Source organism: Apis mellifera, linkage group LG7, assembly GCF_003254395.2.
Source record: "Apis mellifera strain DH4 linkage group LG7, Amel_HAv3.1, whole genome shotgun sequence".
Lineage (NCBI taxonomy): Eukaryota > Metazoa > Arthropoda > Insecta > Hymenoptera > Apidae > Apis > Apis mellifera.
Genome location: NC_037644.1, coordinates 11329014 through 11353562, shown reverse-complemented (window position 1 = coordinate 11353562; position 24549 = coordinate 11329014). Strand labels below are relative to the sequence as shown.

At 36.0% G+C, this 24549-nt stretch overlaps 1 protein-coding gene across 3 annotated transcripts in view; it reads left to right on the top strand.

The window, feature by feature from the left end:
• LOC411213 (discoidin domain-containing receptor 2) overlaps positions 1-17975 on the top strand; it is a 228311-nt gene extending 210336 nt beyond the window's left edge. For 2 of the 3 annotated variants that reach the window (XM_006565510.3, XM_394687.6), the window contains 4 exons: positions 2611-2703; positions 6390-6531; positions 14849-14998; positions 16093-16257. In XM_006565510.3, coding sequence (XP_006565573.1) covers positions 2611-2703; positions 6390-6531; positions 14849-14998; positions 16093-16257 — 550 coding nt within the window. Of the gene's footprint in view, positions 1-2610; positions 2704-6389; positions 6532-14848; positions 14999-16092 lie in introns of all 3 variants that reach the window. The other variant, XM_026441769.1, reaches the window with a different exon arrangement.
• The last annotated feature ends 6574 nt before the right edge of the window (positions 17976-24549 follow it).

Genomic DNA, 24549 nt, shown 5'->3' with positions numbered 1-24549 from the left:
GACATTGTCGGATTTTTGCGATATTTGTGAGAACGCAAAAGTGTTTACGTTATTCCCCTCCCCCTTCGTTTTATCGTTCGATTTCTCTCTTTTGAAATATTCTTTAAAATTAATTGTAATCGAGAGAGAGTGTAATTCTCTTTCTCTCTTTTTTTTTATTTACTTGTTCGAATATTTATTTACATTATTTCTTAAATTAATTGGTTTGAAAATGATGTGTTTGGTAAAATTTGATTAATTATATCGGGATGTAACTTTCGTTCTTCTTTATAATTTTATCGGAAACAAATATCTATGTACCGATATTGTCTTTGTGTTGCGTCAATTTACGGAATTCGTTTGATCGCTTTTTTTCGCTATTTTTAATATTCGAAACTTTGGGAATTTAATCATACATAGAGCTTCTTTATTTCGCGCGCTTTCATTCCGAAACTGTATTCAACTTTCGTCATCAACTAAATGATTTCATTTAAGTATTGGATTTATTATGGAAATGTTAAAGAATGAATAATTAATCATTTCATGAATAATTTTCAAAAGCAAAACTAATTAACTGTGCTTTATTTAAATTTGCACATGTAGAAAATCAATATGGAATTATAAAGAAGTATAATAATTGTATTAAATTTTAAACGGAATTCATTTATATAGAATACAAAAAAAAAAGAAAAAAGGAAAAAAAGAAAGATACAATATTTCTAAAAATATTCATTCGTAACATTAAATAAATTACAAAATATATATTTATCAATTTCCCCAATTACCCTTTCTTTTCAATTAAAAAGCAAATTAAATTGACATATAATTCATATTTTTAAATTTAAAAAACAAATTGATTAAATATTAACAATTTGTATCAATAAATATCTCTTATATTTTATTCAACCATTTCTATCGTCCTCTTTCTCGAAACATATTCATCATCAAATCGAATAATCTCCCCCTTTTCAACCAAATTCATATCACGATTAAAAATCCCCTACGTAGCTCACTATCTTACAACAAGCAGTCATTAGCCAAGCACGCCATAAACTGAAATAACGATTCCATCCATTGGTGGATACTCGCAAGTGGAAACCGGTGTTCCGATTAACGATCACGTTCAATGAGGCCGATTTTTCGATTTTTATCATCGGTACCCCGTCACGTCCAATCGCGCACATCCCGTGCACCATGTGGATCCCAACGCGTGGATCGTATCCACGCCTCGTTGGAAAATGCTCGAAATACGAGAAATCGGGTGAAAACGAGAAAGAGAGAGAGAGATCGGTGCTCGTGACAGCTGTCGGGCGGGCCGTGTTTTTCTCGCGCGCGTCCGTTTCCGGTCCCCCCTTTCCCCGAAGCGCAGAGAGAAAACCGACCGATAGAGATCTCGTATGATCCACTCTTTGTCTTCGCGCGGAATCGGCGAACCGTATCGATCTACACGAGCGAGTGGAAATTTGCGTAACGGACGACTTCTCCGTGGCAAATATTTCTCCATCCGTGTCCGGCCGATAAAACGGAACGACTTCTCGCACGGCCGATAAAAGTAGATTCGCGCCTCGTTCCCCTTTTCGCATTCTTTTGAATTGCGATTCGTTACAGCGATAAAGATGCCGATTCCGTGACGTCGGTGTCTAATTACAATAACTCGAATTTTCGAATTTTCGAACGCTTGGAATCCGGGAAATCGGAATTCGATTGGATCTCGAAATCTGACAGAGATCTTGACGCGCTTCCTTCCATCCGTCGGGTAATTGAAATAGATCTAAGTTAAAGATAAATGTCTTCCGTTTGGGGAAAAGTATTGGAAGAGACTGAGATTGCGTCTCCATTTTAGGAGGAATTGCGAGTGAACCGGAATAAATCTGTCGCGTAATCCGCGCATGCAAAATAACGAGTCGAAAAAGGTATTCGTGGGTGTTGTATTCGAACGAATGGACGCTCCCGTCTATGTTGTCGTATATTTTCGTTAGAGTTAGAGACTCGTTGGAACGATAATCGAGAATGATGATGTTACGTTAGGGATTTATACAACCCACCCCCTCCGTGAGTATATTAGGATTTACACGCCTCGTGAGCGTATAGAAATTGCAGTGGACTCGATAGTTTGAGAGAAAGGGGTAGAATTATATTAAGTTTTTATAAAATTATTTTCCAACTTTGGAATCTTGGATTTATTTCTATATTTTTTATCAAATTAAAATATTCAATAATACTTTCAATAATACGAATTATAAAAAATTAAAAAGAAAATAAACGTCTCCTGAGAAATAAAGGAATACAAGATTCCAATATCCTATTTTCCAACTACTGCAATTTCCTTTATTACAAATTTTACTTCCGCTCGAAAAACGTAAAATCATAGTACATACCATTAAAAAGAACCCATTAGAAGAACCGTGATCGAACTTTCATCAACTGGGATCTTCGCTAGACAACAACGCCACCAACTCTCTCGTTAATGCAAATGGCCGATCCATACGTACGTATTTCCAAACCAACGTCGTCATTTGCGGCGAGCCGATACGTCTTTGTGTGTACGCGCCACGTGCACACACACACACACACACACAAGTTTCGTCGTGCAAAACTTTTGAAACCCGCCTCTCGTTCTTCCTGTTGCAGTTTCGGCACGTTGATCTACATGGCCACGCAAATAGCATCCGGCATGAAACACCTCGAGGAAATGGACTTGGTGCATCGGGATCTCGCCACAAGGTAACGACAGACAGGTTTCTCGTAGATTACTTTAAGTCGAAACTTCAGCCGATCAGTCATTCCACGTTTGGGCTCGACGTTTGGGAACCGACGTTGCTCTTCCGCCGGCTGACTTTCTTCTCTCCGGGACGCCGAGTTTCCGGTTACTTTTGCACCCGTATATCCGCTCGATCGAGGCGCTCGCAACTTCCACAGCGCGCGGTATTTCGGCCGGGAACTCGAAGCGAGCACAGTTTTGTCATCACGTGTTTCCGGCAGTGGTAACGATCGGCGCCAGTTCGAGCGCAGTAATCGCAGTTAACGCGGGCAGAGAATTTGAAGCGGCTTGGTTGTTTAATGAAATGAATTTAAATGGGAAAGCTTGGAAGAAGTTTTGGAAAGAGATTGCTCTTCTTATTTTCCTTGGAATTATTTTCGTTCTTTCTTTGTATTTTGGAGAATGAAAGGAAAATTCTGCTTATGGAAAATCGAAGTTCGAATGTTTTTTCCTGCAGGTTTATAAATGGTGTAACTTTTGTTTGAATTATATTGATATTTATTTCGAGTTACTTACTACAATTTGTTAGTTAATTTCGATGGAAGAAATGATTCGAACGAAAGTTAATTATTTTTTAAAAATAAAAAAGTGAAAGTATGAAATCTTTTTCATTAAACATAAATTTCAAAATCAATGAATTCTTTTATTTCTTGTACATTAACTTAAAAAAAAAGAAGAAATATAAAGAAATCAAATTGTCATTTGAATGGTTCAAACAATGGTTAGAGTACATTCGTCACCGATATAAATTCTCAAAAGCTTAATTTTCTGCGCATCTTCGTCCGAGGAACAAACGTTCGATCTTCTAAAAAAGAAAAATTCAAGTCGACCGCTTAATCAAAGTGAAGAAGTCATCGTCGTATAAATCGCCACTGCGCCCTAAAGACAATGACAAATTGGCCAATTATCTTCCCCCTCGTCGACTAACACGCGTCCAACTTTCTTTCGTTTCGATGTCGAAGAGTAAGCCACACTTCCGGTTTTAAGAGAGAAGTTTCATCGAGTTACGACTTCTCCAATCCTCGATAAAACTACGTGGTGACCCTCGTGTGCAACCTCCCGTTGCCAACTCCACGTGTCGCGGCTGTTAAAAGGGAACGAAGCGGAGTGGATGACGGTTGGGCCACGTGCTCGAATTATTAACTCTAATCATAAACTTTAATTACAAAGGGTATCGCAACTCCGTGGCGGATGAAATTAATTGCCGGTTGATTTACAGAAACGAGTTTTGAACATTGCACAGCTCCATAAACGAGAAAGAAAGAATATAATATAACGTTTATTTCTTATTGATTCTTATTGATTTTACTCTGATTAGTGGTCTAAAAATAACCACAAGTAATTTACGTTGAATTATCTTACAAGAAATTGAAAGCTTTTTGTCAATTTTTCCTCGAATAATATATAATTAGTTCAGAAAGTACGTATTATTAGATACATTTTATGGAAAATTAGCGAAGAAAAAGCAACTCGACATTTTAACATACTCAATGAAAAATGACAAAAGATCTAATCTAAGTTAGATATATAATATATTTATATCTTCTATTGATAAAATTCTAAATAAATACGTTTTCAAATTCTGTTAACTTATCGTGCGATACATCGTTAAAATATCTCCATATAAAAATTCCATAAATTCTGCAAAGAAAAAAAAAAAAAAAAGAAACCCCTCTCATTTTCATCGTCAGCGAGGAGAGAATTACGGTATTTTTCCGTAGCAGAAAAGGGACTAATTAGAAAACTTATAGTAATACGTTAAAGCGATCGTTAAGCCGCGGTGTTGAATCAGTTTCACGAAAGAGAGAGAGATCCGCAGAGATCTCGAGGACCGTGTCCATTCCATTTCACAAGCTGAGGGATGAATACCTCCTACACCCGCTACCTATTAAACCCCCCTCCCTCTCCCCCTCCTCTCTCGACAGCGAGCAGATAAACGGGCAGTTTTCACGTTCAGAGATCGGCGTGAAACTTGGAACGATCGTCGCTTCCAGCTCGAGGCGAGCCTCTCTTAAAAGGGGACTCTCGAAACGGCTCTCCACAATCGCCACGCCAGACGCGGTTTTATAGAATACGCGAAAACGCGCGACAGACGAATGGACGCCGCCTTGGATTCCCATTCGTCGGCGAAAATGGTTTCGGCTTCCCGAGAGCCTCGAGATGTCGTTCGCCCCTTTTCATCTCCTTCCTCTGTAACTTTTCGCCATTGAAAACGGTGATTAGCTCGTGAATACTTGGAGGGGAGGAGGAAGGCCTAGGAAACAGAGGAGAAGAGAATGATAAATTGTGGTTACAAATAATTTAATCTTATCGATCAATCTATAATAAGTATCGTGGAAGAATCGTTCTCATTGGTGATGGTTAAGTTTAATGATTGCAGAAAGTTACTTTCTGTTTATTTATGTAATAATTAGTAATTATGGAATTGTTATTGGAAATGTTTGTCTTGAAGTAATTACTAATTTTTATTTCTAACTGAGTTTTCATTGTTCCTTGAATGATATATTGAACCTAGAAACGTGTTATTTGTCTCTTCACTCATAAAAAAAAAAAAATTATTGGTACAGTTTGCCAAGAGTTTGATTTTATCCTTTTATCATGAAACAAGGATAACATTGTAGTAACATTTAACTACTAATTGTTTCTGCAATCATACAAATACAAAAAGCATACAAATACTTTTGATAGAATTACCTTTTAACTTATATGGATTTATTTTTATCCTAATAATCTATATACAACCTCTATATACAATCTGTATACAACATGTGATTGTATTGAATTTATAACAGATTCAATACAATCACACACACAATTTCTCAATGGTTACTCACACGAAAAAAAGAGCGAATTAGTCGCGCGAAAATATACGTTCTTCTATCAAACTGGATCAACGTACGCGTCAAACGCACATGGATCACCAAAAGATCTTATCCCTCCTCCGGATACGGGTTGATCCAGTCTCAAGGCCGTAAACAATCCTTCGAGCACGATTCGCGGCGATACATTGGCCTACGTGTTCGAGTGTCGAGATAGGGGAAACCGGAATAATCCACTCGGCCCTGAAGACGGATTACAGCTTCGAATCTACCATATTTTCTCGTAGGGCTGGATGGATTTTACCCCGGATGAAAGCTACGGGATAGGAGAAAAACATCGTTCACGGTTTTAGGCAACGAGCAGAAATATTATATGAAACTCTTTCTCGTCCAGATAATATCAGGAAAAAGTTAACATTATCAATTAGATCAATCGCGATTGAAGGGAAAAAATTGGTGAAAAATATGTACAAATTTCTTTTATAAAAAAAATTCGCATAACTTGAGAATTCTGATTTGACGAGGAATCTTTTCCAAAAATTATTAACATCTTCTTCAATCTTTAATACAATTTCATCTTAAAAGTTTTACAAAGTGTCTTAAATTTTAAATTCTAAAGATTTTTGAATACTTACAATAGTAATTATAGTTTTAAAGAGACTAAGAAAATTCATTAAAATTCTTCGAGCATCCCTTAAAATCAATCACGAAATTTCATTAAAAGTAGAAAATAAGAAAACCGAGAGGGTGATTCGAATAATCTTTCGTAATCTTTCGTAATCTGCTTTACGCTTTTGAGTGATTAATGATTTACGTATGATTTGTTGCAGGAATTGTTTGGTGAGCCGTGGTTACACGGTGAAAGTGTGCGATCTGGGCTCCGGAAGAAACGCTTACGCAGCCGATTATTTCCGGGTGGAGGGCCGGCCCCCGTTGCCAATCCGATGGATGGCCTGGGAAGCTATGCTAATGGTAAGTCGTTAATTAGCAGTTAATCTGTAATCGTGGAGCCTCGAATATTGGATTTATAATAAAGTAATTCATTCCCCCAGTTTGATTGGCCCGATTCTATTAAGCGTATTCCGTTGCGTATGAAGCAATCGATTTCGATAATTTGTAAGACCGTGTTTAACGACTAAATACGTACGTAACGTTGAATAATATGTTTGACACATTGATTTAAATCGAATATACAATGGCGTTTGAATGGCATTTTGCTACAGAGAAAAAGACAAATGGTGATACGACATTGTATAAATTGGAGTATTTTTTTTTTTTTCAATACAAATTCAATGCAAATTTAATAAAAATGATTGGTGAAAAAGATTGGATTATCTCGACGGTGCGATTTTAAAGACGTTTCATCGAGTAATTAGTTCATATCGTAAAATTAAAAAGATCCTCTCATGATTGGAATAATTTAAACTTGTCTTTCATAGATTAAGCAAAACTTTCAGGAAGATTGCACGATAATAAAAATCAACGATTACAAAACGATCGAATCGATGAAAGTGAAAGAATCGTACAGAGATGAGAGGAATCACACTTTCCTTGTTCATTTATTTTTAATCACGAGTACAATCGATATATCAAACACGTGTAAAACACACGCGTTCGATCGATTCGACATTATAAATAGATTCTAATTAACTCCATTTATACACTTTTTCTTCATATCGAGTGATCGTAGAGAAAAAAAAATACGATAAATCTTCGAACGATGTGTACACTATCCTTAATTCCGAAAAAAAAAAAAAATACTTTCAACGGATGGCTTCTCCCGTTTCACGGGGAAGGGAGGGGGGAGGGTGAAACGAATCAAATTTGATCGGTTGAAGCAGACGCCACAGAGCAAATTGTAAACGATTTTTGCAGGCGGGGCGGGGGAGGAAAAATAAAGCGAGCGCGATCGAGTGGCCGGTGATATTTAAATGGACCGTGGCTACGCATCCGCGCGTATGAAACTCGGTTTGGCTTTCCCGAAATATATACCTCTCCTCTCATTGTTTTCACCCTTCTTCCCTCTCGCAGCGAAATCAAAGCCTCGCGCTTTCGCTCGACGAAAGTTCCAATTGTTTTTCGCCCCTCCCTCCCCATTTTTCGTTTTCGTTTTTGTTTTTGTTTTTTTCTCATTTTTGTTTTCTTTTTTCTTTTTTTCTCTCCCTTCCACATTCCGAGCCAATATTTGCCTTGAAGATTCGCCGCTCGATTCGCCTCCGCGAAGAGTTGAAACAATAGCGATTACCGTTTAATGCGCGGCTCCAACCACTTCGACTTTGAATCCATCCCGGATCTATTTTAACCCTCCTTGTTCAGAAACCTATCTACCTTGATCCACGAGGAAGCGGATTCTAGCAGATGAAGAGGGGGTTGAAGGGGGTTGAAAGATTAGGTCATATTACTTGTGGTTAATAAACCTGGAACGTTCGCTTTTTGATGATCCTTACCTGTTTCGGGGTAAATAATTTTTAGATTTGTATTATTTATAAATTATTATAATTTTTGTTTTAATAAAAGTTTCGTTTTGGATAAATTTTTAAACGATGTAATAATTGATACATTGAGATATCGTTAAAAACAATAAATGAAATATCGTTTTTTAATTAATTTAATCCTAAATTCATTTCGAAAGAAAGATGAACGATAAAGATCTTTTTTACGTCTTTATGTCTGCGGATATTTCTCTCTAATGAGAAATTACAAATATTTGCATTTTTATCATCCGTTTCGAGTATTTCGATTCGAGGAAAAAAGTGTTTCGCAACGTTAATGGTATGCGTGATATTTTGTATACCGAAACTGGCGCGGTACACAGTTTGCGATTAGCACGCTCGATAAAAGTAGCCGGGTAAACATCAACGTCTAGTTTGCGGTGGTCGAGACAAGCTTTTTGACTTAATTTCTGCCCACAACAGCCTGCACATTTTTCCATCCATTATACACCCGATATACCCTTTTACCTCGTGTTTTATTAATTTAAATATTATTTCTGAATGAGAGACGGACACGTTTACCAGATAAATCCAGTGCAATCTTCTTAATGTAAAGCTTTTAAAAAAAAAAAAATCTAAAAAATTTTACGATATTCGTGGATACCGATTCAAAAGTTCGTTTACGAAATAAAAATATAAAATATTCGGGGAGGGGATAAAATTTCATGAGATTTCTTCCCATGAATAACTTGTCTGATCTTTCCGCTTTAAAAAAGAGAAAAAATTCTTAAAGGTTCATATTTCGAAACATAAAATATTCATCTCCATACTCGTATAAAAATTACCCATTTTTTCCTCTCCTTTTTTTAAATCAACCCTTCATTCAAATTTTCAACAATGAAAACCCGTTCATCGACAATAAAATATCATATTAGCATTATCATCCCAGAGAATTCGCATTCACGGATTAATTCGCAACAATTGTAACGGGGGCCACGCCCCCGTCGAAACGCTCCAAACTCATAAAACGCGGCTACGTGATAATTTTATCGAAACGAGAGCCCCCCACGAGGATGATTCCCCGTTGTTAATTTATTCATCGCGCGCCTTGTTATTCGCCGGCGTGGCATAGTTATCGGCCGGCAAAAGTAATGCAAGCCGGTGTTAGAGACTCGCGAATGAAGTCGCGAGAATACACGTTATTCCGCGTGGTTACGGCGAATTTATCGGTTGGGAACAGGTATACATACATACATACATGTATATATAAATATATATATATATACGTATCGGTGTAACGAACGATAGCCAGAGCGAAGCGTATTTTATTCCTGGTGTATCCTGTTTTTAATTTCTCGTCCGTGCCCCGCCGATATCGGACTGTCGATCCGCGAAACCGCGAAGCATCAGCCCGATAGAGCTGTCTGCGGTCGCGTGGCATTAACGAATCGGGCTTATTCGCTGTTTCCATGCGCCTCGTGTCATCGCGAGACCGCTGTAAAAGTATCGATTAAAAAAAAAAAAAAAAACGCTTTCGAGGATTCGTTTTCGATGTACGGGGGATACGTGGATGTATCGAACAGGGCAGTACAGTCGGTCGCAAAAGTGCGGGAGGTTAAAGGAAATTTATTCGATAGAGAAAATCAAGTTAAGGAAAATTTTGTTCATACGCGATACAATGTTATTGTGAATGTGCAATTTGGTAACTTGTGGAATTTTGTATAATGAATAGAATAGAAATTGAATAGAGAGAAGTGAATAGAAACACGCGAGATTTAGGATTATACGTTTTACGTGAAATTATTATTAATTGTTAAATTTGCAGAGAGATGTAAGAAATCATCTTTTTGTAACTGAGCGTACACACATACGTGTGAGAGTCGTGTACAAGCGAATATTGGGGAAAAAAATGAGGTAAAATTGGAAACTTAAACCTTTAACGGACGTGTGTCATCCCTGACGAGGCATTGTAAGTTCTTTGTATCGGTGTATGCCACTTTTCACGTGGCATTGATGTATGTCACTTGTGACATTGTAACTTTATTGTATTCGAAGAGATACGAGTCAAAAGAGAATGTGAAATTGAAATCACGCGATTTCCGCGTGTATAAATTGTCTCTTCATCTTATACAATATCTTTTTTCTTTTATTAGAATTCAAATATTTTTGGGTTGGATCGATTTTCGTAAAGTGATAATCTAGTGACGAATTGAATATTGAGCAAGGATCAATCACACTATATATAACTACATAATATTCCATAGATCCATGTAGATTATGCATAAAGCTCATTCTTATAATCGATGAAGAATAGAAAAAGAATCGTCATCGTATCTTATTTTCTTTTTCTATATTATATATAAATTTTTAGAATGTATTATATTTATAATATTTCCTTTGATACAAGGACATACAATCGTGTTTCATAACAATGATTTTATAAAGAAGATGAAGACAATCGATGTCGATGTTTACTGTTCGAGAATGGAAGGTAACGTGTCTCTTTGGACAAGATTTTTTTTTTTTTCGATATATCATCGAGATCAATGTACGCGACAAGTAGAATAAACATGTTTGCGATCAAACGTAATATCGAGCTCGGTCTCTGTCTTTCAGAGGTAATTGGGATCAGGAATATTTGGCGAGACGCGAGTTTCGTGTTAATTGGACGCATTACAGTTGCAACTGCTAACGCCAGTTTCTCTTTAATGACAAGGCTCCGCGCTTTAATTAAATGATAGCAGGCTAATGTTAAACTTAATGTCCCATTTTCCTTAATTCTTCTTGTTTCCTTGTCGTTTCTATTTCGATTTTATCATCATCGTTGATGTTTCAAATCTTAATTATCAACGTTGAAAAATTCATTTATTATCGCTCTCTCGAGGAGATAAATTAAAAAAAAGCATCAGGCTAAATAATTTAATCGTTGAAAACAAAATAATTGAAGGATTAATTCATTGAACAGACAAAGGCAGTTATTATACTCGCAAAATGATTTTACATGAATTTCTATTAATTGGAGATAAAAAGTCACAGCTAATGGGAGGGGAATTAGATTGTCTCCTATTATAGTGAATAGCCTGATTATGCTTGTCCCCAACAGATTCACATAAATGGAGTTCTACCGCATTATTACTGTATTATATTATATACCGATGATAATAGCGACGATGCAACACCAATTCAGATAATCGAGATTCCCATTCATCCAATTGTAATTGTACAATATTCGATGCAAGAAAGGTCTCAAGATGCTTAAGCCTCTTTTCAACAAAAATATTTAGTTACAATTTACATTTCTTGTTTTTTTTTTTTTAATACCCTACAAAAACTGACGAGGTTACAAGAATCCTTTTTTTGCCATCCAACACAGTCAGAAATATTCAAACACTTTCCTCACCTGTAGTAAATTTCATCGTATTTTCAAAACATGCCTTGCAAATCGATGTTTGCCAACGAACCCTTATTTCTCTAAAGATACGGAAATTTGATTGAATCCTTATTCGACCTGCAATTATTAACTTGTAAACTCCAATTTTCAAAATTGACGAAGTCATATTACATGCTTCGCAAATCAATGTTGCCCAACCAACCCTTGTTTTTCTAAAGATACAGAAATTCAATCAAACACGATTACAAAATATTTAAATTATATATCCTCTTCCTGGTCTGCAAATTTAATCGTTATATATATATTTTCAAAATTTTTTTGTAAATCGATCAGCCAACTGTTGTTTTTCTAAAAATACAGAAATTCGATCGAACACGACTACAAAGTATTCTGCAAATTAATATATATATATTTTCAAAATTTGATTTTTTGTAAATCGATCGATGTTATTTTTCTAAAAAAATACGAAGAGACGAAGGATTGTCGGTTGGAAGCGATCGCAAAATATTTAAAAACATATTTGTACACTTTGACGAGCTCACGAATTTGCGGATTGAAAAGCGTTTCATCTTATCGCGGATTCCATCCGTTCGAGTGGGGGCGAGATCGAGGCATCGATCGAGCGATGAGCGCGGGACCCATTAGCATCGGGAATCGCGTATGAATGAAATCCGTGCGGGGGCAAATTGATAGGTAAATGGTAATTCGGGTAAATGGGAAACGAGCGGCCGATATACTATTTCCCCCATCCCTTCCCCTCCCCCTCGCTCGTTCGCGTAGTCATTTTCAGAATTGACTGCGCCGTTAATGTTTCATTATTGCCATCGTTTATCCATCCCGCGCCATTGTGTTAATGAAACGGGGCCAATGGTTCCGTGCACGCGCGCGCGCGCCGAGGGGGCCAAGAATTATATCCGGAATTAGCGTCGATTAAATGATTTAAACCGTTCGATTTCTTTATTAAGTTGGAACCAACCCCCTCCTCGATTCTGTTCCCGTAAACTTTACGACAATTATCAAATTACCTGCAACCGGTGGCGTTAAAGTTAACGCGTGGCCACGTGGCAGACTTCCTGCGATACTCGAGAGGAACGAAAAGGAGAAGTTTGTAGGTGAAATCTACAAACTTTGGAATTTTATTTTATTTTATTTTTTTTTTAAGTTAAAGAATAAGTGGAAAGGTGTTAATTTACGAATATCGAGAGTTTGAAATTGAGAGGAAGCTATCGAGATTTACAACTTTATTCTGTTGTGTTTGTTGTGCGGCTGAAGGATTGATAGAAAGGATTATCTATAATTCTAAAAATTTACGATTAATCAGAATTAGTACATGCAATAATTAAGGATAATTACAATAGGAAATATTGGATGAATTTATAAGTGAAAGCTGTCAATGTTGAGTAAAGTTAAGTTAAGTTAAACTTTTGTCAATGAATTTTATCTGTGAATAATTTAAAAGATTCTTAAACGATCTTCTATTAACTGGATAATATAAATACTGTAAGATTAACTTTGTTAATCTACCACGAAATTATAAATCTTTGTACATTCGGATCCCATTTACAAAATTGGCGAACGAAAGATTAAGTTTCCCCGTCGAATGATTCTTATTTCCAGTCAGACTTTTAATCTAATATCCGACGGGTAATTACGATGTCGGATTAATGGGCGTAACGATTGTTTTAATCATCACACGTGCACGCACAACAGAGAGTCTCATATATATATATATATATATATATATATATATATATATATATATATATATATATATATATATATATATATATAGTTTCTGGTACATGCGTGTTACCCGTTAAACTTGATGCCGTCGTGTACACCGCTTCTTAAGATGGAGTAGTTTCATGAAATTACGTAACTGAAACACTTAAGTTGAAGTAATTTCTCGTCAAGCAACGATACCACCTGCCGTGCACGCCGCCTCGTAAATAGATTTCTACTTCGAACTACTGTTTACGCGACAGGACACACGAGGAAAATATTACTTTCGTCGCGAAATTTCAGATAATCGAGAAACTTTTGTCTTCTCCTCGCGACGAAAGATGAAAAATATCAAAAATCACGAGGTAATCTCTCTATTCTCGACTGATAAAGATAATTGTCTATTGTTCGTCTCTTGCGTTGCATTTATGCGAGAAATTTTCAATCATAATCGTTTTTGAAAATTCTATAATTTATAGTCGTTAAACGTGGAAACGTAAACTTCGTCCAATTTTTTTTTTTTTTTTTTTTTTTTTTTTTTTTGATAAAACAACGTTACACAAATTTTATAAAACGTGTATTAATCATATTATATAGATATTTTCTATCACAAAAGTAACAACAGAATTTTCTTGGTTATTCGATGTATTTTTTTCGCCCTCCCTTCCCATTTTTATCCCGATGAATTAGCGACAATGAAAAATAAAAACCGATCGTGCGTTCAACTTCACTTCTTGAAAATCGAATATTCCATTTGTTTTTTTTTTTTTTTTTTTTTTTTTTTATGTGCGTGCACGTGCGCTACTATCGATCGAATTATCGTTTAATATTTTATTGTTTGTATTAAATTACACGTTAAAAAATATTTCGATTTTTCGGGCGATCTATTCGAGTCGTCCAATTGCAATTTTTCAAATAACATTCAAGATAAAACGTTCACACCGGGCCGGATGAATTTGATTAACGATAGTTTTAAACTATGACCGAGGCACTGTTACATTTTCCACGTTTTTCCACCTCGATTCCGCAGGGTTATGCTTTGCGAAGCTTTGCTCTTTTTGGACCTGTCTGCTACACTTTAGAATTTTTTTTTTTTTTAATCTGTTTTCTTTTTCTCTCGATACTGTGAAAATTTTTTTTTTACTATTAATATTTTATATCTACGATATTCTTCCAAGAAAAAAAATAGATCTCTCGTATCAATCCTTAAATTTTGAAGAGCAATTGAATTTGCAATTACTTACTTTTTAGTTGGATCCTCTTTTGAATTATTTTAATATTGAAAAATATTACGGCAAAAAACGTAAAAGGGTAATTCACATGGAAAACAATAAAAAATAAATCTGAAAAATATTCAAACAATATTCGGTATGGATGTTAACGTAGTTTTTTTAAATAGAATTTTGAATACAATTGAAAGATTAAAAAAATTCGTTTCTCTTTTTAAAATATTAAACATTTAACATCGTAAAATTAAATAATTTCGAATTCAAAATTGAGATTCGCAATTATTTTCGAACTAAAAAATTATCCTTTATTATCTTTTGAAATTCATTTCACTTTAACGCGTTTATCCATCGACATTTTGCCCATAACATCAGATTTAAAGTCTCGTTTAAAAAAAAGTGCGATCGTTTGAATATGCATGCGTTGTAAATATACCTTGGAAGTGAAAATGAAAATTTTTATTGTTCGAAATCGATCTGTGATCAATGATCGAATAATTACGAACGAATGCACACAGGGAAGACACACATCGAAGAGCGACGTCTGGTCTTTCGCAGTGACGCTTTGGGAGATTTTAACGTTCGCAAGGGAACAACCGTTCGAGGAGCTGCCCGATCATCGCATAGTCGAGAATGCAACGTATTTTTACCAAGAGGATGATAGAAGGGTAAGTATAAACACGAGTATTAAATAATTCTTCCTTAAAGCCTTTCGTTTCTCTCTCTCTTATTATTACGAATTAAACGATTAAATTATTAATGATCAAATTCTTAGATGATCAAAGAAGATTCGAGAGAATTGTGAATAAAATGATGAAACTTTTATTAGAAACCGCGTATGTTCGTAAAAATGTTCGTAGAATTTTATATTTTATATTATGTTACACGAAACTTTGTTCTTCGTTAATTGAAGAATAAAAAAAATATCGAAGCGCGAAAATTCTTTTCTACGTTTTGCGTGAAAGTAGTATTCTATTGATAAAAAAAATAAAAAATTCTTTTTTTAAAAAATTTCTATCGTTTCATATCGATATGTCTGTTGATATATCTATCACTTCGATATATATTGATTTCTTCCGTCTGAAATAGAACGCGAAAAGAATTATTTAACGTGTCATAAAATATACGTGAAATTATATAATAATGTATAATACGTAAAATATATATATATATATATACACACACACGTGTTACACGTACAAAATGTCAAAATTTTATTACTAATTTTATCACGTATATTTATCAATAATTTCATTTAATCTTTTCTTTCATAAATTCATTTAAATGTACCGCACAATTCCATTATGCGCCGCAATATTTATACATTGAATTACGGAAATTATTCGAAATACACGTATCTGACTTTTTATTACAAATAATAATAATAATAATAATAATATTTAAATATATATTCCACGCAAAAATTCACGAAAAATCTACTCGACTAAAGATTCAGAAACTCGTAACAACAACAACAAAAAAAAAAAAACATTCGAAACAAATACGTATCGTATTAATTCCATTTTTTCTTTTTCCTTTTTTTTCTTTTTTTTTTTTTTTTAAACGCACTTGTACAAAATTTCCACCAAAACCTTTCAATTTATTTCTGTTTATTCGAATCAACGAACAACGCGGCAGAATATTTTCAAACTGTAGCGAGCACGATAACATTTGTAATCGAATCACAACTTTGACGATGAACGATGGTATCACGCGAACACTTTTCCCCATTTTTCCGTTTATCCGAATATTCTTTTTTCAGATCATTCTTCCCCTGCCGAAAAACTGCCCCAAAGACATCTACGAGCTGATGCGCGAGTGCTGGCACAGGAACGACGTGGACAGGCCGAGCTTCCGGGAGATCCACATGTTTCTCCAGAGGAAAAATCTCGGTTACAAACATGTCGGGGACACGAACGACACCTGATACAGAGAGCTAGAAGGCTGGAATCTGATCCGGCTTTCTATGATCGGCGAGCTGAACGGGAACTGGTGGAACTCCCCCTCGACGACCAAGTTACACCAGGTCAGGCCAAGTTAGTAGTGTGTACAAGGTGAGGATCGATTCCTTCGATCGCCGAATCGTCCGAAAGGCGAAAGGTAAATTTCGGTGATCGAAATGGTTCTTCGTCGCTCTGTCCAATTATCCTGGTGAATTTTTTCACAAACTGTGCAACTTGTGAATTATTATTATTATTATTATGATCATCACACGATTAAGGGAGTTTGTTCAAACAGTTCGTTTCCCTGATTCTCACGAAATTTTACAATTCTCGTAATATTTTTTTCACCGTTCGTTCGTCGTTCCGTATTCGCTCAGAATCAAAAGGAAAAAAGAGAAACGACGAAATCGAAATTTTAATGGAATAATAATTTTTCCATCGCCCGCCACTCCCCTTAAGATTATTTTCGTCCCGTTTAAAAAACCGTTGACCGCGCGATTAAAAAGCAACAAAGCGCGATAAGAAAAATAGATAAAAGTAGAAAAAAAAGAAAAAAATAACAGCGCGAGAACGACCTCGAGCAAGCGGATATATATATATATATATATATATATATATATATATATATATATATATATATATATATACGAAGTGGGAGCGTTCCTAGCGCGGGTCCAATGGGCGGAAAGCACGTTCAATAAATCGCGCACACGCCATTTCTGAAATTGATACTGTCAGCAAACAAGCTTATGACACCCGCCGCAACGGCACTCGCGTCACGTTCAGAATACACGTGGCCCGTGGACTTTGGAAAATCGCGGAGGATACAACAAACGGTCTCCGCCGATCATTTCCTGCAAACCTCTTCTCTCCTTCCCTCAACGTCCTGTGTCCAACGGCTCGTGATCCCGAGCCCGGGAAATACGATTTCCACCGCGTGAAAAAACCCTCTTCGTGAACCATCGCGCGTCTACAAAGTTTCTACGAAAGGGAATGGAGAAGAGGAGGAGGAGGAAGAGGAGAAGAAAAGGAACAAATTGTATGCGGCGAGTGATTCGATTCATGGATAGTTTCTCTTTCTGAGAACAACGATTCCTCACCGTTGTGTATCCGTGATAAGTAATCGAGGACACGATAATCGGGCGAACGTTTTATCACACAGTGACGGCCGGCTACACAGTTTTAAGAATCGAGAGACGTGAAAAATACGGGAGTGGAAAATACGTTTCTTGGTTCTTGGTTGATTGAATGTAAATTGATATTGGATGGAAACGAAGCGTGGCAAATGTGCGTGATTGTTCTTTCTTTTTCTTCTTTTTTCTTTTTGAGGAAGGGGGAAGAATTTAATTGATATGGAAATATTAATACTGGTGGAATTTGGATCACATTGGCGCCCTCTGGTTCAATTGGAGCTAGTAACATTAGTGAAATTTATAACGAATTACTAGTTACTAGCGGAATAATAGTCTGGCAATAAAACTGATAACGAAGATTTATAATTAAAATTTCGATCGCAACTCTTACAACTCTTACAACTCTTGTCAATTCACTAATCTTATTATCTGTCGAATCGTCAGAGGGGTCCATAACTTACTAGCCATAAAAAAATAAATAAAGCGGCCACAGAGTGGTTGGAAGTTCGTGTAAAAATTGAAAAAAGGAAAAAAAAAAAATAACAATTCCTCGAGAGCCTGCTGGCTTACCTTTTAAGTTCCCTGAGACTAATTACTAATAAGCTTAAGATGCGCTTAGCCGAAGTGCATAAATGTTTGACAATACCATTAGAGGTTGCAAGTAAATAATGAAACAGAGAAGAAAATTTCGTATACATATACATATATATATAAATATATAAATAAATAAATGAATAAACAAACAAATGAATAAATAAATAAATATAGCGGATGTAAAGAGATGTTAAGAAAAGAGGGTTTAACCGATAGCGATAAAAATTTTATTAGAGAGCATCGTTTTTTTCGAGCAGCTTGTATCCCCCTCGGCGATCGCGTGGCGTCGTTTTTTCCCGCCACAGTTCGACCTATCGATTCGCGACGCTTGCCTCGACGTCTCGAGGACCGAAACCTGACCTCGAGTCGAATTCGCGTCGTCGTCGTCGTCGTTCTGCGGGAGGACAAGGATGGATAGAAGTGGAATGAGTGAGAGAGAGAGAGAGAGGCCCACTCGCGTGACCTGAAGTTACGTTTATAGGAAGGAATAGAGACACGGTCCATTTACCCGGTGGATATACCTTTTGCTCGCCTTTTTACAGGCGAATTTTTGCCCGGTGATCGAGGGTCGGAAATAATTCTTGCGAATAATCGGGCAGCATCGATTTCGCCTTCCACTACCTGCTCACTTCTCGTTTCTTTTTTTTTTTTTTTTCCCCCTCGAATTTTATTTCGTTCCATTTTTATTTTTCGTTTCATTCTATTCGTTCATCGTCGTTGAAACGAATTTATTTCATTTATTTTTGTTTTTGTTTTTTTTCCTTTCTTTTTTTTTTTTTTTGGAAAAATTAATTTTATAGGTTCTACTTGAAACACGTTGTATCCCGTGTATTCAATTAATATTTAGTTTTTTATGGACTTTTATGGGCGAATTTTTATGTAGTTCCTTTTTTATTTCCTCCTTTTATTTATTTTTTTTTTATTAAACATTGAAAATTATCCGCGTTCGGAATTATCTTTTCGGAGAGGAGGACGAAGGGATTGAAATGCGCGCAGAGGGAAATATTCATCCGGTTACACGAACCGTGTTCAACCGTGTGGAACAATGAGAGAAATTTATAATAATTGTTAATACGAGTTTGTAAGCGGCGATTAATAGCGGGCTGTTAACAAAAGGATTAATATAACGAAGAAATTGGTGGTGAAAAGGGTGTAAATGGGTGGTGTGGTGACGAAGGGCGATAGCTCGCTGTAAGGGCGATAAATCGCGTTGTTTTGGAATTTATTACGTTACTCGGCTAAAAAACGCACAGTCACTCTCGTGATCTGTAAAAAGAAGAAGAAAAAAAAAAATATATATATATATATACATAAATCGCCATAGGAAATGTAAGTGATAAATGTGCACGCGACTGAAAGTGGTTCGGTAAAAGGGATCATCGTTCCGTTACGATTGTTCGTTATCCTTTCGAAAGAAACACAACAAGCGGCCGTAACAATAATAATAATAACGATAATTGTCATGTTTCGAGCGTTCTTCGATATTTATTCGAGAGAAAAGAAAGAAGAAGAAGAAAGAATTACTGGAAACATGAAGGAACGACCCCTTTCATCGAGCCATCCACGGTCGAGGCAGGTTTCATTTTGAATATGAAAAGTCTATGATATTGTCTATGAAACGATCGTTGGTAATTTATTAAGAAATATTAATCTAAACCTCTAAGACCGACGACATTAAAGAAATACTGCCATTGTATTTAGGGAAATATTTGCGATATCATTGTTTCGATCCTTTCCCACGTACTACACTCGAGGAAATTTCGATCGAATTTCTTTTGATTCGTTCGAGGATGAGATCGAGAGTGCGGTGTTGTTCATTCGACGAATGAACAGTGGAACGATAAATGGGCGAAGGGATGCGAGGAGAAGGGAGATCACGATCGATCGTACAGAACACGAGAACAGTCGTGTGGAGAGAGAGAGAGGGAAAAAGAAAAGGAAAGAAAGGAAGAGGGATCGATGTACATATCCACTTTGATGAGCTTAACGAATTATTAACGGTGAGAAATTTTAATTTCGGCTTGGTGGAGATCGTCTTCTGTGCGATCGAACCAGGCGACACGTGCATACATACGGTTCTTCCTACAAATTGAGAGAAGGAAAATTAAAAGGATTTCTCGATCGGTCGTGCGCAGAACGAAGGGGGAAAATGGTTGAATCGAAGAGAGAGAGATCGAGTGAATTTTAGAAATTTTTTTATATCTGTCTTTCCTTTTTATTCCTTTTTTTTTTCTCTCTCCTTCCTTTTCAATTACCAACACGACCATTATCTCTTTCATTTCAGCTCGATCTTCTTTCATCGCTTAATTCCTCGTTTATTCAAATTTATTTGAATTTATGACGCTTCCCATTCGATTCACGTTCGATCAATAGAGCGGAGAAAAAGCGGGCTCCTTTCGCGCGATTAATTATCGAAATTGAAATTATCGATTATCCGTTCGAGCGAATATTATTAATTAAGGATTGAATATCACGTATCATTGACATATCGTACGTATTTCAACGGAATAACGTTTATTCCGCCTAGGGAATAGAGAGAAGTGACGCATATCTCGAAAGAAGTTGGGCCACGAATCGAGCGGAAGTAACGCTTACGTGAAAATTATATCATATACGCGTTATATATAAATATTTCTCGTACTCGTGCATATCTTGTCATCCGATCGATCATCTCTGTTTGTAGGAAGAACGCAACTGTGACGAGGATGAAAGGACGAGAGTATGGGAGAATGAGAGGGAGAGAGAGAAAGAGAAAAACAAAGAGAAACAATATAAATAAATATAAATATATATATATAAATATAAATATAAATATAAATATATCGAAGATCGTTGAAGATTAAGAGGACGAAGAGGATTCATTGAACTAATCGTTTCCATCTTAGAGATATATACGCGAAGAAGATATACTTTGTACAGTTTGTAATAACAAAATCCTACGCAGATGGCGCGACCAGTCGATCTACCGAAAAAAAAAAAGAAAAAAAAAAAGAGAAAAAGAAACTAAAATCGTAGGAATTAATTTTTTTTTTTTTTTTTTTTTTATTTTTCAAAGGTGACGAGGTCGAGGACCAGTTTTTACCAGTTTCATCGTTCCAGATTCGACTATACTTTGAAGTATAAAAAAGTAGGAGGGGAGGGTTCGCGTGCCAGCCTCGTTCTATTATAAAATTTATCGCTCTCTTTTTTATTTCGGCCGAAATATAAAAATTATTGGCGCACACTGGAATCATACTATTTTATCATGACGTTCATTTCGGTCGCTAGTGAATCGTGGAAAAATTAAGATTCAGTGCAAGGGATAAAGAATCCGTTTTTATCCGAATTTAAACGCCGCGTTTAACTCGAAATTTTCGTGCCTGCATTATTGTTTCTGAGAAGTTTGAAATTTTGTGGAAAATTTTTTTAACGATCATCACTACAATTCTTTCTCATCGAGAATAAACATAAATACTTGTATCGTCGAGGAATTGATTTTTCAAAATTTTTAAATTTCACGAACGAGAATCATTTGAAAATTGGACGTATTTTCCCTTAGTTTATAATTATATTACAAACATAATATGATTACACTCGTTTATCAGAGATACATCTTACAATTTTTTCCCTTTTATTTACCTGTAAAGAAAATACCAGGAACTGAATACGAAAAATTTCGAATTAGACGGGAATATGCAAGACGAATTTCGCGCGCCGGGTTGTAGAATGAAATTTCAGAATTCTTATTTTTCACGAGTGAATCACGCACGTTCGACAATGGAAGCTCCTTCCTCGCCGTATCTCTCCTTTTGCAAACGAGCTTTGTTTTTCGCGCGTATTTGCCCAATGGAAGCGCACGGTTTTCGTCGTCGGCACGGTCCGCCAGTCGCAAACAAAAGTCGGAACACGGAAGTGCCGCGTACACGGGAATTCCACGTTTGCCGATGGAATTTAATATCCGCTGCCTTCGTTATGAAACACGATCGCGCTTTTTCTCTCCCCTTCCTCCCTCCCCTCCCGCGCGTGAGCTTTCGTTTTTGCAAACCCGATAAAGGCGCAACATCGAATCGATATCTCCGCGTACAGTTGCCCGACGAATTTTGATAAATAGCGACCTTACGACACCTTAATATATCCCAGATTTTTTTTTTTAATCTAATTTTCATTTACAAGACAGTAAGTTTTGGAAGTTGTATTTTTCTTTGCCTCGAAAGTAATTTATTCAATAATTTATTTAGTAGTTACACGTTGATAGTTGATATGATTATGATTTAATATATACTCGAGCAATCAAGAATAATCAAGGATTGTTTTTCAATTAGAAGACCAAGAATTGAAGAGATTGAAATTTCTATCCAATTTCTATCGGCAATTCAATGAAAATTGAGCGGGAAAGGCGGAGAAATGGTGCCTGGTTTAGACAAATAAACGTCGCGAATTGGTGGAATCCGCGGACACGAGAGCATCCAACAATCTCCTAGTGCAAATATAAACGGGCGAACGGGTTGCAAATAAGCTGGCTGAGCACGGGCCATAGGTGTAGGACCAGTTATCTATTGTTTATCAGCGGGCGTATTGACTATTGTGCGTGGTGTTGTTCAACACTCGTGTCCCTTCCACGTTCTCCCTGTATAAATGTCACAACAATTGTGTATTTAATACGTTTGTACATAGCGAGATTCGTTTTCAATAAATACTCAACGCTTTGACTTTTATCTCCTATCCACCTTCTTCTCGCCTATCCCGCTAATCTTAATAATAATAATAAATAATAAAGCACGCTCGAGAAAGTTTTTCATCCAGTTTTGGAGGAAATTCTATAAAGGTAACGCGCTTTCCTTCTATTAATTCCGCCTCGCTCTTTCTCCGGTTTCACCAACGGAGGTTGGTGCAACTCGAGCGAAAGGTTACGCAACGGAGGAGAGGAATTCGCTCGCAGCGCCAAAGTTTTCGAGAAAAACCGTTGGAAAGGAGGATCGCGGTCGCCGCGAGTTGGAAGGTAAGTTGTTATTGAATTCCGCTTAGTTTCTTCAATACGAGCTCCCGCTCCACGTTTTTTACGCGTTTTCGATGCAGCCTGCGTGTACACAGCGCCTCGGTGTCAGTGTTTTTCCAAGCTATTTTGAGTTTCGACCTACTTAACTTATCGCTCCCCTTTAAAAAAGTAAGAAAAATCGAAAAAAATTTTTTTTTTAAGCGCTACCTCTTTTAATTAAATAGAGAAAGAAAGAATTATTTTGATAATTTTGTAGAGCAATTACGTGACGAGAAATGAATTGGAAAAAATCAATTAAAAGTGACGGATATACTAATTTCTTTTTAGTAATCTACGTAACACGATTGTGGAATCTACGGTTGAATTCTTTCACTCGTGTGTCAATCTAGTCGATCGAAACAAAATTCGACGATTGAATGGATCAAGATCGATTTAATACGAAAAATACTGCTAAAATCAAATCAAATATGAAATATGATTGACGTAATTATATAAAATTCAAATCGTTTTACAATTGGATATAAATTCATTTATTTTTATTATAACAGAATTTTTCAGATCTTTTTTGTTTCGCTATTCTTAAAACTGTTGGCATTGGTTAGTCGCAAATAGCACACAACCTGATAAAATTTTCATATCGTTTTTAATAAAGGTAAGTACTTTTTTCTTTTTTTAACAAAGATTAAAATAACACGAAATTAATTAAATTTCGTTTGTAGAAATGACTACAAGTCCTAACATCCTGTGCTCGTTGTGAGGCTCTAGTGAAAATTTCAAATTAGTTAGGAACTCTGAGCGTAGCCAAGCTTGATATCCTTAGCTTAACTAATATTGCCTTGTACAATTATTTTGTTCAATTTGCATATTATTCTGTTTATGCCCAACTTTGGCCAATATCGAACGTATAACGAAAACAATCTTCGTTCTACGTAACGTCTTCATCGGCCAAGACGTTTTCCCCTAGCGTAGTACAGCGAAGAAGAATTCTTTTAGTCGATCACGATATTTCTCTGGAAATAAAATTTTTAATTTTAAATACAGTAATTTCCAATGAAATGAAGATATAATACATGAAAATAAATGAAGATATATTAGAAGCGTAAAATTTTAATCTCTGAAATGCTTTTTATCTTAATACGACTTCCCGAAATATCGTCATTAAAACCTGATCAAATCTTTATTAAAATTAAAAACTTCGAACATAATGACTTTCGACGAAAGAAGAAAGAAAACTAAAGATTTTTTGAGACTCATTGACGAATGATAGATGCAATTCTTGCAAAAAAAAAAAAAAAAAATGAATAGATTCACAGCATATGTTTGTAATCTCTGTCTTAAATTGAAAACTTTGAGAAAAACTTTAATCTTGGCTAACTTCCGATCGAGTTATCGGAATGGATCAAAAAGTAATTTCAATCACGAAATCTCTTGTCATATTTTCTACGTAAAATTTAACATAAACTTTCGCATTCGTAAAAATTCTAGTTACAAAAGAAAGAATCGGAACCCTTCTTTCACGTGTCGAACGAATTCTACAACGTCCATCCACGTTTTAAGTAACCACCCTCTGTGAA